This window comes from Gavialis gangeticus, unplaced genomic scaffold, assembly GCF_001723915.1.
Source record: "Gavialis gangeticus isolate Ggan-Ray unplaced genomic scaffold, GavGan_comp1, whole genome shotgun sequence".
Taxonomy (NCBI): Eukaryota; Metazoa; Chordata; order Crocodylia; family Gavialidae; genus Gavialis; species Gavialis gangeticus.
This window is the reverse complement of record NW_017729034.1, coordinates 32,202,016-32,219,867: the sequence shown is the minus strand read 5'-3', so window position 1 is coordinate 32,219,867 and position 17,852 is coordinate 32,202,016. Positions and strand designations below refer to the sequence as shown.

The 17,852-nt window shown below is 41.7% G+C and overlaps 1 protein-coding gene across 1 annotated transcript in view; it reads left to right on the top strand.

Annotated features, from left to right (window-relative positions):
* Window positions 1–17,852, top strand: part of LTBP1 (latent transforming growth factor beta binding protein 1) — a 461,583-nt gene that overhangs the window by 402,809 nt on the left and 40,922 nt on the right. Inside the window, exons 24-26 of the mRNA XM_019526927.1 lie at window positions 2,906–3,049; window positions 13,575–13,757; window positions 16,437–16,523. Of these exons, the coding sequence (XP_019382472.1) occupies window positions 2,906–3,049; window positions 13,575–13,757; window positions 16,437–16,523 (414 nt within the window). The remainder of the gene's footprint in view (window positions 1–2,905; window positions 3,050–13,574; window positions 13,758–16,436; window positions 16,524–17,852) is intronic.

Below are 17,852 nucleotides of genomic sequence, written 5' to 3'. Positions count from 1 at the left end.
AGCTCCACCCCCCGCCCCACCTGGGCAGTGTTTGCCCCTGTCCCTGCCCCCTCCCTCACTGTGGGGGGCGGTGATCTGCCCTCCCCCAGGTTCGTCCCCACTCTCCTTCCACCTCACCAGACTTAGCAGCCGAAGGCAACTCTCCATGCTGCCAGCTGTGCTCCTCACTGCCTGAGTGCTGCACTGCAGCTGCATGCAGCATGGGCATTTATTGGCCAAATTATTGGCCCCATCAGACCGATATTTGATACAGCCAGCTGTCTTTATATTGGTACCTATCCAATATTAGACCAATGTATCCTTGCACCTCTACAACTTAGCCCTGTAGCCTCCCCAAGTGTCATTCCCATCCCCTTCCCCTGTGCAATAGGCTGTTTCTCTTTCTGATTCCTGCCCTATATTCCCTGCCCAATCTTCTGCTGTGCTTTTTACTTTCTTCCCTGTGCTCGCTGTCCCATTTTCCACTCTGTTTTCTGCTTCCTGCCCTACCTGCCATTATGCTTTGTCCCTGCCCTGACCTGTTGCATGCCACACACAGGTTGCCCACATCACTTATAGCATATGTTACAGTTGGCCACCCCTGATTTAAACCACAGACAGTTTTCCTGTCAAATAAGATTTTATAGTGGTCTCATTCAGGAATTTAGGAATCCAAGTGTAGGGCTTGTAGGATGCTTTTTGTCCCAAGCCAATAGTAGTTGAGACTACTGTATGATTTCTAATGTGGAAAAAGAGACTTGCATTTTTCCGCAAGGACTTCACTAGGTGATACAGGAATACCGTTTTTGGGCTCCAGAGCACCCAATGAAGCCTTACAGGAGAGAGGAATATGACCAAAACGAGTTCATAAGACTCAAAGGGCACATCTACATGTTGCTGTACAGTGATGTAGCCATACGCTACATCGCTGTATGGCACACTGTGGTGACATAGCAATCATGTGGGTCTACACATGATCACCAGCTACGTCGCTGTAGCAGCGTGCTCCAGCGTTGTACTGCTACAGTGACGTAGCGGCAAAATCTAATTGCACTGTGCACACAACACAGTAAATCTAACAGTGCGCTGTGTGCACAATGCAGTAACCACCCAAAAGGAAGCACAAAAGCACGGCAACATAGCAACGTTGCCATACGGCCATGTGTAGATGCACCCAAGGGGTACTCCCCAGACACCTGGGATTTCAGGGAAGGGAGGGCTGGGCATGGAGAAGAGAATACTTTCAGGATATCGCAGTCCAAATCCTGCCATCACTCACCATTTTCACTCATGGTTCTTTGGGTAGCTGTGATATCTTTTATTAAACCAACTAAATAGTTGGAAAAAATTTTCTTTGCAAGTTTTCGGGCCCAAACACCCTTCTTTAGGCATTGGGTGACTCTGCTGGCCATATGTGTTCTCCAAGGTAGAAAAGAAGCTAATTTACAACATACAGGTCTTTGAACATGCAAATGAGTAGAAGTTTGAAAGACAGTAGGTAGAGATGGCGGGGGGGAACGGAGGGAAGTGTGTGAAGGAGCGTAAGTGGTCAGCTGCAGGCAGGTTACCTGGGGTTATCAGATGGCAGGCAGGTTGTAATGTGTCATAAATCCAGTGTCTACTTTTAGTCCATGATTTTTTGTATCCAGTAGATTTATGAAGTGAAGTTCATAGGCTCATCTACAAAAGGTGTTTTGTAAGTTCCCTTTGAGCATTAGAACTGAGAGATCAGAGAGAGAGTGATTGTCTTGTGAGAAGTGGGCACCCACAGATAATTGTATATTTTTGTCTTTGATGGATTTTTGGTGTGCGTTCATTCCGGGGCACAGTTGTTGTTTGGTTTCTCCTACATATTTTCCATCGGGCATTTGGTGCACTGGATGAGAGATACTACATTTCTGGAGGTGCAAGTGTAAAATACAGGAATGGTGATGGTTCTGTTGTGGGATGTAGTTATTGTGGGAGTGGTGGAAATGAGATGAGTTTTTTGTAAAACCTGAGACATGCCAGCTTTACATGTCTTGTCCTGGCATGGTCAGGATCCATTTGGTGTGGTTTGAAGAGGGGCATTTATGCCCAAAAGCTTGCAGAGAACATTTTTTTCTGACTGTTTAGTTGATCTAATAAAAGATACCACATCTACCGAAATAACCTCGTCTGCCTATGTCCTTAGACCAACACAGCTACAGCCAACAACCCTGCATTTTCACTCATGGATGTCAGTGAGTTTTGAATCAGTAAAGGCAAAATGTTTTGCTACAGTAGCTTTTAAATAACATGAACAAATGAATACTGAATGCTTCTTGCTATCTGACAATAGTAACATTAGTATAATAGGATCCAGTAGTACCTTACACTGTAAGGTATAAGGGTGGCAACCGATATGTTGGTGGGGGGAGAGGATAAATAAATAAATAAATAAAGGACGGGTGTAGAGCTGTACTGTGAGGTTTTTGCTTTGTGTGGGAGTTTAGAAGTCCACCACCACCAGCATGCATGCGTGCACACGCCCACACACGTACACATCTCTCAACAGAGCAAAGTAACCTATTCACAGCAATACAATAAAACTGCTAAACTGCTTCCAGTGCCAGCCATACCTTAATAGGCTGGCCAGCACCTTAGATTGCACCCCATACTAACCTTACACCCTGCACAAATGCACCAGTCACACCACCCCATGTTACAGCTGTGCTCTGGTCTACAGTTAAATCAACACCAGCATTTTATTATTTTAGTATGACTTTTCAATTAACTTTATCTCATAGGGGTTAACTAATTTCCTTAAGTAGTAGTCAGCTTTTAATCCTTCCTCAGCAGTCATTTCTGTTTTCCTGCGGGCAACATTGGCACAGATACAGCAAGTAAAAAAAAACCTGTCCTTGATGAAGAACATGTCTGAATCCACATGTGTTTTCTTTTCCAGATGTGAACGAATGTGAAATGCTGAGTGGCGTATGTGGTGAAGCCCTTTGTGACAATGTAGAAGGTTCCTTCTTGTGTTTGTGTTCTGATGACAACCAGGAGTATGACCCAATGACTGGACAGTGTCGCTTCCGTACCTCTCCAGGTAACATACTAGTGGCTTTGTTTGAGATATTACAGGTTACATTAATTGTGCATGCTACTGGAAAGACCCTAATTAAATGATCTCTTACTAAAAGTTGCTGAGATACACAGCTCTAATTTGGAGAAAGAAACAAGACCAGGATATGGAATAGCAGAACACACAAGTTGTTGGGATTTGAATTACATGAGCATTTTTTTCCTATGTATGCCAATATTTGTTGTTTAATTTTGATTTTACATTGCAGGCTGAGCTGGCTTTAGAAGCTAGTATCCAGTCTCAGTGGCTTAGAAGCCTATGGATATTCTCCTCTACCCATTTCCCAAATAAAAATCCTTGCAACTCCAGTGGAACCAGGATTTGGCTCACTGAACATAGCCTGTATTGGCTTACTGAATGGAATGCACAGTGGCACACAACTGCTGTCAGTGAAACATCAGTGACATGCTTCACAAAACTAAACAAGTCTGTGAATCAAGTAGTAAAGAATTAGACGGAGAGGATCTCACTTTACCAAGTAATTAAAGGAATGAAAAGCTGAAGAACTGCTAAAGCTAGTCTGAAGAAGAATAATGCATAATGGTAGAAGAATAATGCATAACAGTATTGCCATCTACTCCTACTTGTAGAAAACTACAAACTATTTTCATCATACAAGGGCCTAATCTCAATATATTAATAATGATAATAATGATAACTAAAATAACAATCGATGATAATGTCAGGGATAAAGCATAAAGAAAGCACTAGGAGTGACATCTCCTTCTAGCAGTGCTACAAATGAATGATACTTGGTAAATCCAGCTACTTTTTTCTGGTCACAAAAGACAAACTGGAGGAGCAGAGCCATGTATCTGATCCCAGCTGAAGGAACAAAACAGATTTTCTGGATCAGGGTAAGAAAAGCCCAGAGAGTCTAGACAGCATGCACAATCACAGTCTATGTATCTGCATAATCTACTGGGAATCTGCCTTTATTTGACATGTTGAGTAGCAAGGCTTTATCTATGGTCAGTTTGAAAGAGAACTGTTTTACCCCATATGGGTCTATTCTTTTCCCATAATGAAATGCATTCTTAAGTATCTGCTAAGAATCGTCATGGAGGAAGATCTCATATAGGAAATCAGAAGACATGCAAATCAGGACTAAGTGGGAGATCAGGGAATTAGAATTATAGGGGTAGAAGGAACCTTAATCAAGAGGTCATCTTGTCCAGCCCCCTTCCTGAGGCAGGATCATCCCTGTCTATACCATTCCAGTCTAGTGTTTGTCTAGCCCCCAAGAATGGTTCTACAGCCTCAATCGGTAATCTGTTCCAGTGCTTAACCACCCTCATAGTTAGAAAGTTCTTCCTAATATCCAACCTACATTTCCCTTGCTGCAATTGAGGCTGTTACTTCTTTTCCTGTTCCCTGTAGCCACAGAGAACAGCCTATCATCATCCTATCTATAACCCTCTCTCCCCCTTTCAGGTATTTGAAGACTGCTATCAATTTCTCCTTCCGTCTTTTCTTCTCCAGACTAAGTAATCTCAGTTCTTCCCACTTTCCCAGTAGGTTGTTTTCCAGGCAGGAGTCAACACATGGTCCAGCAGCCAAGGCAATTGGCAGCAACAGCTGACTCGCAAGAAGCAGCCTGCCTTTGGTAGAACTGCATTAATGCAGCCTGCCATTTGTAGCAGGTTGCTGACTTCTCTTCTAGACCTCTAAGAATTTTTGTTGTTCTCTGCTGGACTCTTGAATTTGTTCATTTCTTTCTTAAAATGTGGCACCCAGAACCAGACACAGGGCTCCAGGTCTAAGTACAGATACTCAAAAATATGAAGGCAGAAGTGATCTAAAGGTGCCTGTAGACATGTTAGGAGCTGTGAGATGCTGTTTCACTGGAAGGGCAGCTGGCTGGAGACCACAGCAGCAGCATGCAGATTCCTCGTTCCCTACCCTCCTTCTGAAAGGATGTTCGCCAGAGCTGCAAGGGGCCCAATTCTTCCTTCTGCAGAGCAGTCCCTCCCTGCACCCCCACCCCCACTTAGAGGCACTGCATAAAGATAGAAAAATACTGAGCTACAGACTCTCCTTCCCACCCCCACCCCGGACAGGGTTGCCTCAGCTCTGTGATAGCTTGGAGGTAAGTAAGCAGCTGAACACGAGTCAAGTTTCAGCACACCTCCCTATAAGGGAGGGTTAGCAAGTGGAGAAGGGCTGCAAAGCAGCCTGGGATGCTGACAGGCTGCAAACTAACTAGAGTTTGTAGAGGATGTGGCATAGAAATTTGATAGACCGGTCTAACCTAAATCACTTAAGTCTGATACCACATCGATCCATGTCTATCTTAGACTGGGTTCTGCTATTTTTAAATTAGTCTATGTGCACTTAATTTCTGTTTGGTTATGGGTGGGTGAGGTCTCACCTGTGCTGAAGAGAGAAGAAATAATTTCCTGTGACTTACAAGTGATGCTCCTGTTAACACAAATGTTGCTTTTTTACAACAAGAGCACACTGTTGACTTACAGTGAACTGTTAGCTGAAAATAACCCTCAAGTCCTTTTCTGCAGTAAAGCACCCTAGCTAGTCATTCCCTAGTCTGCATTTGTGCATGTGATGGTTCCATTCTAAAATGCCTTGCACTTGTCTCTATTAAATTTTATTTGGTTAACTTCAGCGTATGTTTCCAGTTTACCAACATCATTCTGAATCCTAATCCTATCCTCCAAAGTGTCTATAGCTCTACCCAGCTTGTTGTCATCTTCAAATTTGCCAGCTGTGCACTCAGTCCCGTCCTCCAAATCATTAATGAAGCTGTTAGGCAGCTGGGACCCAGGACTGACAGCTGATGAACTTCACTTGGTATCGCCTCCCAATTGGACATTGAGCCATTTATGACTACTCTTTGAGCATGGTGATCCAATCAGTTATGTATCCGCCTTACAATTCTTTTGTCTAGACTCTATTTCCATTACTTACTAATGAGAATGTAGTAGGAGACAAATTGAAAACTTTGTTAAAGTCAACACATATCATATTCACAGTTCTCCCTGATTCACAAACCTAATCATCTTGTTTTAAAAGGAAGTCAGGTTGGTCAAGCATGACCTGTTCTTGATGAATCCACACTGTTTGTCCCTGATCACCTTGCTTTCCTCTAGATGCTTAAAAATAGATTCCTTGATGTCATGCCCCATAGTCTTTCCAAGTATCTAGATCAGACGGACTGGTCTGTAATTTCCAGGATCATGCTTTTTCACTTTCTTGAAGATAGGTACTACGTTTACCCTTTTCCTGTTGTCCTGGGCCTCAGCTAAACTCCATGCCTTCTCAAGAGAATAGTCAGTAGCTCTGCAAATACCTCCACCAATTCCTTGAGTATTCTAGGTTGCATCTCATCTGGCCCTGCTGACTTGAAAATGTCCAGCTTCTTTAAGTAATTTCTAATCTGTTCTCCTGCTCCAGGCTGATTATCTCCTTCCCTGTCTGTACTGCCAGCTGCACTCATCATCTGACCTTATTCACGAAGAATGAAATAAAAAGTGGCATCAATACTCCAGCCTTCTCTGCATCAGCTGTTACTAGATTGTCTTCCCCATTCACTAAGGCAGGGGTTCTCAGCCTTTTTCTTCATGAGGACCAGACTAGCTCTGCAGCCCTCCCCACACGGCCCTGGGTGCAGCAAGCAAGGCTTGGCAGCGGGGAACCCCAGGGCCCCACTCACCTGAGCAGCAGCAGTGTGGAGCCTTGCCCACCCACCCGTAGCGCTGTTCACAAAATGGAGGCTGTGGCACCAGGCAGGTCTGGACTCGCCTCAATCCTGGGGGGCCAGTGCAGCTCCTGGGCCGGGCCAGGCCAGGTGGACCCCCTGAAACCTGCTCGCAGGCCCCCAGTTAAGAACCGCTGCACTAAGGGACCTACACTTTTCTGTTTTTTCTTTTACTTCTGACATATTTGAAAAAATCTTTTTTATTGCCTTTTACATCCATTGCTAGTTACATCTCAAATCGTGCCTTGTTCTTCCTGATTTTCAACCTACATGCCCATGTGACACTCTTATAGTGATCCCTAGTAAGATAGCCAATTTTCCACTTTTTGTATGATTCTTTCAGCTCACTGAAGTTTGCTCTTTAGCCAGGCTTTAAACATATGCAGTGTTATTTGACAAATGGAATATAGGAACATATCTGTTACTGGGCAGCACTAGAAACAGATCTGTATAAGGTGCTTGTGAAGGACATAAAATCTTGCCAAACCTTGCCATTCTTTAATCTCCACTTTTGTGCACAGCCAAGGGAAGAAAGCTCTTTCCATAGCCAATTCCTTTTTAAACAGGATATTCTTTTGTGTGCTGAATGAAAGACGTAGCATATTTTTTTCTTTGATTTCTTGGTGGCTAACCGTTGCCTTGCTCCAGTGAGATTCTGCATCAGAATATGAAGATCTTGGGAACTGAACACTCAAACTGTGAAGTGGTAATATTCCCTATCACATATGTGAGTTTTGGAAGACTGCTTATAGAGTAGCCAAAGTGTACTTTTTTTTAACCTACGTTTTACTTGCACCTTTTGTTCTCATGTCATGCCAGAACTAGTGGCTGAAACTTGCATATTTTCCCTTTGACTTGCACAGAAATTGGATATGATCTGATCATTGGATGGTAAGACATCTGCAAGGTTAACAGCAGCAGCAAGGTTACACTGCCTGTAAGAGACAAAAAGGTGCAGGACCACTACTCCAGCTCTCCATCTAGCACCACCCACAAGGGAGGGAGGCACTGAGTTCATGGTATGCCCTTGTAAAAGCTGATGCAATGCCCATGTTTCTTGCAGTTTTGGCAGGTCAGGGTGCTGCCTGGAGTCTTTGTTCAGACCACAAGTCTCACTCCCAAAATTAGCTTGTGCCTCATCTGACCTACACTGAAAAGAAAAATATCTTATCTGTACTACATTTCTGCATTACGAACACACAGGCATCATAGATGTATTCAGCATTCATCCATTTTTAATGTTAATGTTCTTATGCTATCTTGTGTACAAAGAATGTCTTCCTGCTTCCTCTGCTAAACAGAAGTAGGATGCCATTCCTAAGGGAGGACAGTTCAAGCATAAGTTTAATTCAGGGATGTTTTACATGTGGTTAAAGGCTGCTGCCTCTGTGGAACACTGTATGTTCACACTTCCTTTTACTCACCACTGGGGATCTGGAACTTCCTTTTATTTAGGTTTTCCTTGGCAGAAATTCACCTGTTATTTGCTGTGAAATGATCCTATTAGTGTATGAAAATTCAGTTCCTCAGTTTCAGGCCATCCTATCATGTTCCAGTATTTATTTCAACTTAATTGTAAAAAAAATAAATAAAAAACCACAAAAAAAGAAAACATCAATTGAACATGCATATTTCAAGTATCTTTTTTTTGCTTTTCTTCCTTTTGTTCCTAATGTATATAAAAATTGATCGAAAAATTTACAGAAACTTTATTTTAGATTAATATTGGGTGGGTATTTGTATCATCTTCTCCTGGGGAAAATCGGCCTGAATATTTTTTATTATTAACTTACTTGTGTATCCTTTTACAAGTTATATAGAGGTTCTTATGTGTACCTGTATTCCATATTCAACATTTTGTTTGTATAATTAATATCCATCAACTTGTTATAATTACTGATGGTCAGAAAAGAAAATGTGTTCTTCTGTGAACCTGAAGTCCCAATATGTACACCTATTGGTACAGATTCCAAAGACAGTAATATATAATATTATATTTTTAAAGTCTGTTTTTATCTAGCATTTTACATAAACTAAATTATTTTTTTCCTTGGGTAAAAAATAAGAATTGCAGTTTTGACATCTGGAGTAACTAATTGGATCAGTCCAATATAACTGTAACTTTGCCAAAGAAGACATGATAAACGCATGATCCAAAACCTTGTGAATTTTCAAGGCTAGAAAATATATATTGCTAACAATGTTGGAAAGCTAGACTTCTTAAGAGAGGCAAGAAGAGATTTCTGGGCTGTATACTATTAGTTTCTGGGCACTAGAATGAGTTTTCATCCAAAACCAAATTTTAAATGTTATAATTTTTATAGAATACCTTAAATATTGTAATGACTACCAGATATTTTTGAGAAAATGTATGTTCTTACCCAGACATTTCTATTTTGTTTGTACATTTCTAGACGCACGTGCGCAAATTCTTGATTTGCACACAACTTCTAGATGTGCGTAAGAGAGAGGCACCATTACCTTGCCAAGCATGCATCAAATCAGGAGATTTTCAAAAGTATATTCGGTATCTGAGTTCCTACATCCGGCATTTGGCAAGCATTGTATAGCACAGCAATTCTGTAACAGTATGGTACCAAACACATTAGCAATTAGATCAATTACCATGTTATCCTAAAAGTCCTTAGTAGACCTAAGTATTTAATTTAGTAACAATGAAACAGAGGAGACCAACATCATGAAAAAAGTAAATAACTAATTAGTAACATTTCTCCCAAGTAAAAGTTACAGCAAAATATTACAAAATATAATCTGTTTACTAAAAGGTTAATAATATGAAAGAGAAGTTACAAACTTGTAGACACAGACTGGTCTTTGTAAATTTCTTTTTTAAGGATTTGTGTCTCATTCGGTTTCCAAACATTCATGACGCCTGTTTGACTATCCCTCAGTCACAGCTGTGTAAACAACAGACTTTAAACTGCTGGACAGATAATGGGAGGAGAAACCAACACATCAAATATAAAATAGGAATAAATAATTGCACAATGAGGTTGTTTCTGCTTCCCCCTGGGGCAGCCTCTGGTGCTCTTTCCTTGGAAAATGGTGTGAAAATTGCCATGGTTTTTCTGCTATTTAAGCCTTTGGCTTTGAATCAGCTAGACACGTGGCAAATGTCCAAAGAAAATGTATAATTTGGTGGCTAAAGTACTGCTCTCTCACCTTGAAATAGCAGAATTAGTTCAACTGAGTTTCTATGATACATGATAGTCTTAATTTGGTTCTTATTGGACAGCCGTTGATACCACAAAACCACCATACTTTATGACATTCAGCATATTATGGAAAATTGTAATTATCTGATGAGGGGAGACCACAGACTAAACTAACAAAGATGAAATAGCACTCATCTGGGTGTTTCCCTTAATGTACCCTTACTTATACTGGCAAAACAGCAAAGGAGAATTTACATGGTAGGTGGTAACATTGCACTAAGTATGAACAGAGGTGTCTGCTGGCTCCTTGAATTCCACAAACAGAAGTATTTTCTTTTCTGAGGAAGTTTAGAAACAAATGCAATTGCTTATTTGGAACTCAAGCCAGAATGGGCTGTTTCATTCCTATGAATTAAAACAACAATAGGCAGCACAAATGGAATTGCTTGTGTATGCTAAATTAAAAGGAATTTAAAAGGAATTTATTTAATAAAACTGTCAAAAGTTTTAGAATTTTGACATCACATTTGACAAAGAAGTTATTATGCCCTTTACCTTTTCGTCTGATGCATTTTGTCATCTCATAATTTGTATCAAAGAAATAAAGCAGTGGTTCTCAGTGGGGCTGTGCAAAGCTTCGGTCCCTGATTCGATTCGGCCAGGATTTGGCCCAATTCAGTGGCCAAATCTCCAAATCCGAATCAAATCAGGAGACCATTTAATCTCTCTGAATTAAATCAAAACCCTCTGAATTGATTTGGAGAGATTTGGAAGAATTCAACGATTTGGACGTAGACATAGCTTTAAATGGTTTTTCTACATACCTCAAGGTACCAGGCAGCTTGTGAATGCTGACATGCTGGGGCACATGGAGTGTCCCACAGGAGTACAGGGGGCTCCCCAACACACTTGGCAGCAGACCTGGAAGTGGACCAGAAGCACTTCCAGTCCAGTTCTGGGTCTGCCAGGGAGTGCACTGGGGGGGCTCCCCACCCTCCCCCCCAGCCCGGCAACTGGTGCTTCTTGGGTCTGGGAGGGCACCCAGGGTCCCCCCATGGATGATCACTGAGCCAGAGGGGCATGGGGGTGGGGCCCAGTGCACTCAGCAGTAGACCCGGAAGTGTACTTCTGGTCCACTTCTGGGTTTGCCGCCAACCACACGGGGAGCCCCTCGCACTCCTGTGGGATATTCCAGCTGCCCCAGCATCACAGCGTTCATGAGCTGCACCTGGTACCTCGACGTATGTAGAAAAAAGCATTTTAAGATGTGTCTATGGCCAAATCGCTGATTCTCCAGATCTTCGGATTCGGCCAAATCGAATTGGGGACAGTGATCTGAATCAACAAATTGAATCATTGTCCCTGATTCAGGGCAAATCCGAATCAAATGAGGCCCACTTCGCATACCCCTAGTTCTCAGCTGTTTTAGACTCCAGGCACTCCTCATTAGACATAAGGTACCTCTAAGAAACTGCTAGCTCTTAGCCTCCACTCATTTTCAGACTATGGAAAAATAACAGAGAAATTATTCTGTTGCAAAGAACTTAGACCACAACAGGTCAGAAATATTTTTGACATTATGGATTCCTATTTGAAATCTCAGGATTTATCTTGTGAATCAGGTGTAGGTGTTTGCACACCTAACAGTGCTAATATTGTGTGGCTTCTGGTGGCAACTTTAACACAATCTCACAGCACCCTCTTTGAGAATCACTGCTATAAAAGAAACAAGGAAGTAAGGGCTGGAGATGCACTTTACTTCCTTAGGCCCTGTTTTACACTTACCACCTTTGAAATCCTATATTGCAGCCACTATCCTGAAGGTCAGAGAGGACTAGATAGATTGAGCTCCTTGGGGGCCAGAGTACAAGACTTATACCAGGTCAGTGAAGTGAACCTGGGTCTCCCCAGAAACAGTACAAAGAACTACTGTTAGGCCATCCCAAAGCCTTTTCTTTCCAGCCAAATTCAAGAGAGCCAAAAGGCAAACAAGACTTAAGTAAATGCTATAACAGCTTTGATCTGAATCCTCACATCACATAACGATTTGAAATGCATTATAACTCAAACATAAAATATGGATTTCACGTCCTCCTGGAAACTTGTGACACTTTAAAAAATGCCTTAGACTAGGAACATTACATTATAATCTGAATTGCAAAGTACCTGCAAATCTGCCAACAAGAAGTAATTTTGAGTAATTCCTTTTTACATTATTTTAGATAATTGTAGTCATATTGTAAGTACTAAAGAATTTTCCACTGTATAGGAAAGTATATAGAATAGGAAAACATGTATTTGTTACCTTAAAAGGTTGCATTCTTAAATCCCTAGTGGAACACTTACTTTTAACCAACAAATTTGAGCATCTGTGATGTTTTTAACATCAATATCATGGGGAGTGCATATGCAAAATGTAGAGGGTATGATCAGGTACCCTATTTGCTAAAATACTGCAAAACATACACCCTTTCCCCAGAAATCAACCCTCCAAAATTGGGGTGCATGTCTTAAACAGGGAAACTGATTTTCTTCCCTGGAATAGACGCATGAAGATGATGTGCTGCACAGGGGTAACCAGTTTCTTTCAGCCAGCAGGCAGGAGGAATGGAGTCCAGTATTCACTTTTTCACAGCTGCTCTCAGCTTGCTGACTAAAAGAAGCTGGCAACCATTTTACAACACAACCTCTCCACAAAAAAAGCCAGCTTTAGGCCAGGACTCTGAAAAATCTTCTTTTCTACGTCCTGCTTTCCAGAAAGAACGTATGCGTCTTATTTGGGGGCATGTGGCATGTGAGAAGATACAGTATTATTAAATCATTACAAAATCCACTTGAAGTTTCTCAAAGTCCAATCAAACAGGAGGAGAATATTTTGTGAAAACTTGCTGTCAGGTGAGCCACGTTTTGGAGCTAGGTAGGCTTCAACAGCATGTTTCTTTTACATTCATGGCTGGTCAGATTTCTAGACTGACTTGTTCTAGGACCTCTGAGGATATTGTTTTTTTTTGTCTCCAGCGAGAATGAGTGCTCTTTAACTATGGCTTGGTAAATTTTCGTAGAATCATAGAAGTAGGGTCGGAAGGGACCTTGTAGATCTTCAAGTCTGACCCCCAGCCTGGCAAAAAAAAATTTTGCTTTTTGTTCTTGAGTTAGTAACAGTGTTTTGTTGAGTTATTCCCTATCGTATTCTGGGAGCTCTGTAAAATTGATATAATAATGTTTCCTCACCTTTCTGGAGCACTTTGAGAACTACACCTGAAAAGTCCTATGTCAGTTCTCGGTGTTATTAATAAAAAGATTGGGGCACGTGCATGGCTTAAACAAGACAGTTGTTTATCTGTAGAAAATCTTACTCCAGCCAGATCTGAAAATGGAAACTTCTTAAAAAAAAAAAAAGAAAGAAAGATTTTGAGAATTTCTGCTGCTTTTTCTCAGAATAAAAAAAAAACTGTTTTACGTATTTTTTTCTTTAAGGACTCCAGCCCTCAAGAGGGAAAATGGCACCATGACACCAGCATGCCGTTGCTTTTCTCCTGCATCTGTTATAAGACTGATTGATCTGACACATATTTTTATGAATTATTTTCATCTTTAGAATTACCGGTAGATGCTGATAAATCTGAAAATGAAAAGAAGGAATGCTACTACAATCTAAACGATGCTAATTTCTGCGATAATGTGCTGACAGCTAACGTTACCAAACAAGAATGCTGCTGTACTTTGGGTGCTGGCTGGGGTGATAACTGTGAAATCTTCCCCTGCCCTGTCTTTGGAACTGGTAAGCAAAGATTTTCTATCTACTTGTGACTTTTGAAGCATCCATGCTTAATGATAGGTAAAGCCTGGTTTAAACTGTGGATTCAGCTTGGTAATATTGTGGCCCTGTCATGGCAGGGGCCACCATTTTCACACCCAAATCATGCTGTGCCCCACCTACCACACCCCACAACTGACTGAGAGCCTCTTCCTCCCCCCCACCAGCTGCATCTTGGTTCAGCAGCACAAAGCTGCTCGGGGGCAGGGGCTGAGGGGTGGGAGGGAGGGATCCTCCTCCATCTCCTCCAGCAGGGGCTGCCCCCTTATCTCCACACCCAGTGTGCGGCATAGAGGGTGCGGAGCCCCTCCTCCCCCCCCAGCTGTCCCCTGGGGGAAGGAAGGGGGCAGAATGAGCAAGCAGTAAGCTGACGCCTTCCTGCTGGCCACATCCTTGAGCTGCCACCACCTAAGGGGTTCCAGCCTCCTTGTGCCACCCTTCATCTGCAGGGTGTGGAGAGGCCAGCCGGGCAGTGGCTCCCTGCCACCACCAAAGCATGGGGCCAGGCAGGGCAGGGCAAAGATGGAGCTGGGGAGGCAGCTGTCATCGTCCCTACCTCATGGGAAGGCTAGTGGGGCTTTGGGGGACCCTGGCAGTGGAGGGAAGGTGGGGGCTATTCTTCTCCTCCGCTCTGCCACTACTGCCACTACTGTTTCCCCTACCAGCTGGCTGCGCTGCTCCTGTGTTTATAAGTCACCCCTCACCACTCCTTCCATGGCATTTAATGGTCCTTCTTGTTGCCATGAAATGCCACAATATGACCACTTGCAGCATATCGTGTTATTTTGTTGCAAATTACATTTTTTTTGTGAAAATCCCTTAATTTCTTGCTTTTCACAAAAAACATGGAATCGTGATTTAGACCAGGCCCTAATGATAGATATGGGTGCCCTTAGGCTACATGAGTTTACTAGTAAAAGACCATATTTTGCAGTGCTTGCTAATTTGTTATACAGAACTTTCACTGCTGCCAAGTCAATGTGAAAAACCAATCTCTGGTGTAACTTCATTAACTTTACTGACGTTACACCCATGACAATGATTATCTCCAAATGATTTTAAATAATCAGGATTTTCTAGCCCAGCTTTTGTCAAAGGCTGTTGTAATGTTACAGCTATATTTTTCCTACAAAGTAACAAATGAAGGTGAGGCTGCTTCTGTCATCATTCATGTAGTAGCTTAGTTTATACAGCAACATGAAACATTAGTCTTGATATATAACATGACATTGTGCTATATGCTACATAATGCAGTCAATCTTGCTGTCTGCACACTGTTATTTAGCCTTTAAAAACTAATTAGAAAAGCATAACCATATGGTGTTTGTTACAGATGTTGAAACCAGTACTTGATGCACATTGTGTAAACAGTGATAGCTAATAGTCAGAATCCAGCTGGAAAAAATCACACAAGATAGAACATACGTAAACTTCAGCCCACAAAAAAGTACTTTTTAAACCAAAGCTTTTTTTTTTATTCAAGTCTTACATTAGCCACATCTTTTAATCTGTGAAATTGTGCCTACCAGAGTGTGTTTGGAAGTGTCTCTACTCTTGAAAATAGTAAGCTGGGTTTGTTTGCATTTGATTTCATGTAATATCCAACAGTGGAATTCATTCCATTTATAGGCTGTATGCTGCAGTCCATATTGAATTCTCCTTGAAATTAGTGAGAATTTTGCAGTATTGGGCTGCAGCATTGGCATCTATATTACAAACCATGGCATAATATACCTAAGCCAGATTTAGATGAGTAGCTTAAGTTTTTGAAGTAGTCTACTGGTTGCTGCCCAAAGTTTGGTACAGGCTAATTTACACTGCCATAAGCAGCGTAAATTAGCTGGTGCATCAAAGCTCTTTCCTGCCATGGCTAGACTGCTTTCAGTATGTCAGCTTACGCATTCAGAGACAGGTCTAGAATCTTTATGCTACCTTCCAGTCTGCTTCATTTATATAAAACAGTGGTTCTCAAATTTTTTAGACTCAGCACATCCCTCAGAAAATGCCAGCTCTTAGTCTTCACTTTTTTTTTTTATTTCAGAAAAATAATAGAGCAATTCTTCTGCTGCAAAGAGTTCACAGGTTGCTTGTACATGACGGGGGTTTAGTCCCCTTAAGTGAAACTGTGGGTTTCTAATTGCAGTGATTAAAAATGATTTGTAATGTTGCAGCTCTCAAAGGCTGCAACATTACAAATAGCTACATTGCAAACTAAACTACATGTGGATGTGGTTTAGTTTGCAATGTAGCAAAATTAATTTAAATCGTAAAAAAAACTTTGCAAGTGTATAGTGTGATACAATTAAACCTCAAAAACAGCCAATTTTCATCACATGTACAAGCACCAATAGAGACCATACCAGGTTAAAGTGTTTTAATACTATGGATTCCTATTCAAAATACCTGGGTTTATCTTATGAATCATATTTGCACACCTGACAGTTCTAACATTACATGGCACCTGGGTATGGCACCGTGGTTGAGACTCACTGGCCTGAATATAGATAAGGTTGCTTAATAGGAATAAGTTGGTTGTCTCAGACTTCTGTAAAAGAGTAATACATTTTGCCATCTGCATTGGTTTCTAGATTCATAAAAAAACTGTTGCTTTCTGATACAGTTTTTTGTTTCTCCCTCCACCAGCTGAATTTACTGATTTGTGTCCTGAAGGAAGAGGTTTCATCCCCTCCGGTGATTCATCTTATGGAGTCATTGCACAGAATTACAAAGGTAAGTACCAATTAGATATACTTACACATTTTAGAAATTCTAATAGTAGATTTACTTAAATAGTAATATCATATTTCCTAAGTTTTCACAAGGTGAGAAAAAACAGTATCTTGGTGTAAAATACTACTTAAAATGCTTAGTTGATGTTAAATCTGTCACTAATATTTGCCACTAATACAGTTTCTTCGGAAGTTCCATTTCATTCCTACTATGTGCTATGAAGTTAATAGTATTTTCCCTATTTTCATCTTATTCCCTGAGAGTAGGTCTTGAAAACACATAACTCTAAGTATATTAGCTTATACAATTAATACAGATAACAAGCATAAAACAGGCTTTAGTTTATAAATAACAAGTGCCTAAAGCAGTGTTTCCCACATTTTTCATAGCTGAGACATGCTTTTTTTCCAGATGAAAGTTGGCAGCACACTTCACTCACCAGTCCATGGGCAGGATCTGGTCCATAGACTCAGTGGTGCTCACGGTGCACCAGGCTCTGATCCTTCCATGTGGGGCTGGTGCAGCCAGAGCCCCATCCAGCCGTATGGGGCCAGTCCAGCCAGGCCCCAGTCCTTCTGTGCAGGAGTGGTGCAGCCCACTTCCACCACTCTTTCAACATGCTAGTGTACCAGGCACACCCCTTGGGAACCATGGGTCTAGAGTCTAGTCTGCACTACAAATTACTCCTGACAGAATTGTAGCAAAACCTTGACTTCATTCTCACCCAAAGCTTGTCTGCCATGGCAGAGCCTTCCTTTGTACCAGCAGTTATTCTACCTCTACCAGGTAAACTAAGGCTTTTGTCACTGCCCCACAGTTAGCTGAAGGCACACATTGATACTCCATGTGCTTTCCCCTGGCTGCTGTAGTCCATTCAGCAGCTGGTACCTTCCCAGAGTGCAGTTCATTCTCTAGCAGCACAGCTGCTGAGCAGAGGCCAACAGAGCCACCAAAAGTGCCTGTGTGTGCACATGCTCTGGAGACTAATGTCTACTCACACAGCTCCTGTGTGCCATCAGATATTCTGGCAGAACCAAGAGAATAGAGAGAAAGTCAGGGAGTCAAGAAGAAAGAGAGATGGGAGGAGAGGTTCTGTCCTGCATTAGTATATTGCTGCAAGTGGGAATGAATGATTTATGTTTGTATTTTTTTTTAAGAAAAGCCCAATATTTTTTCATAGAAATTAGTGAGGAAGGATTGTCCAATGGTGAGGGCAGTGCTTTGTGTCTCAGTAGGCCTTTAGTCAGTTCCCTACTCAACAAAAACATCATATATGACCCTGAGGAAATCACTCAGTCTTTCCCTGCGCCTTCCTTCTTCATCTATATG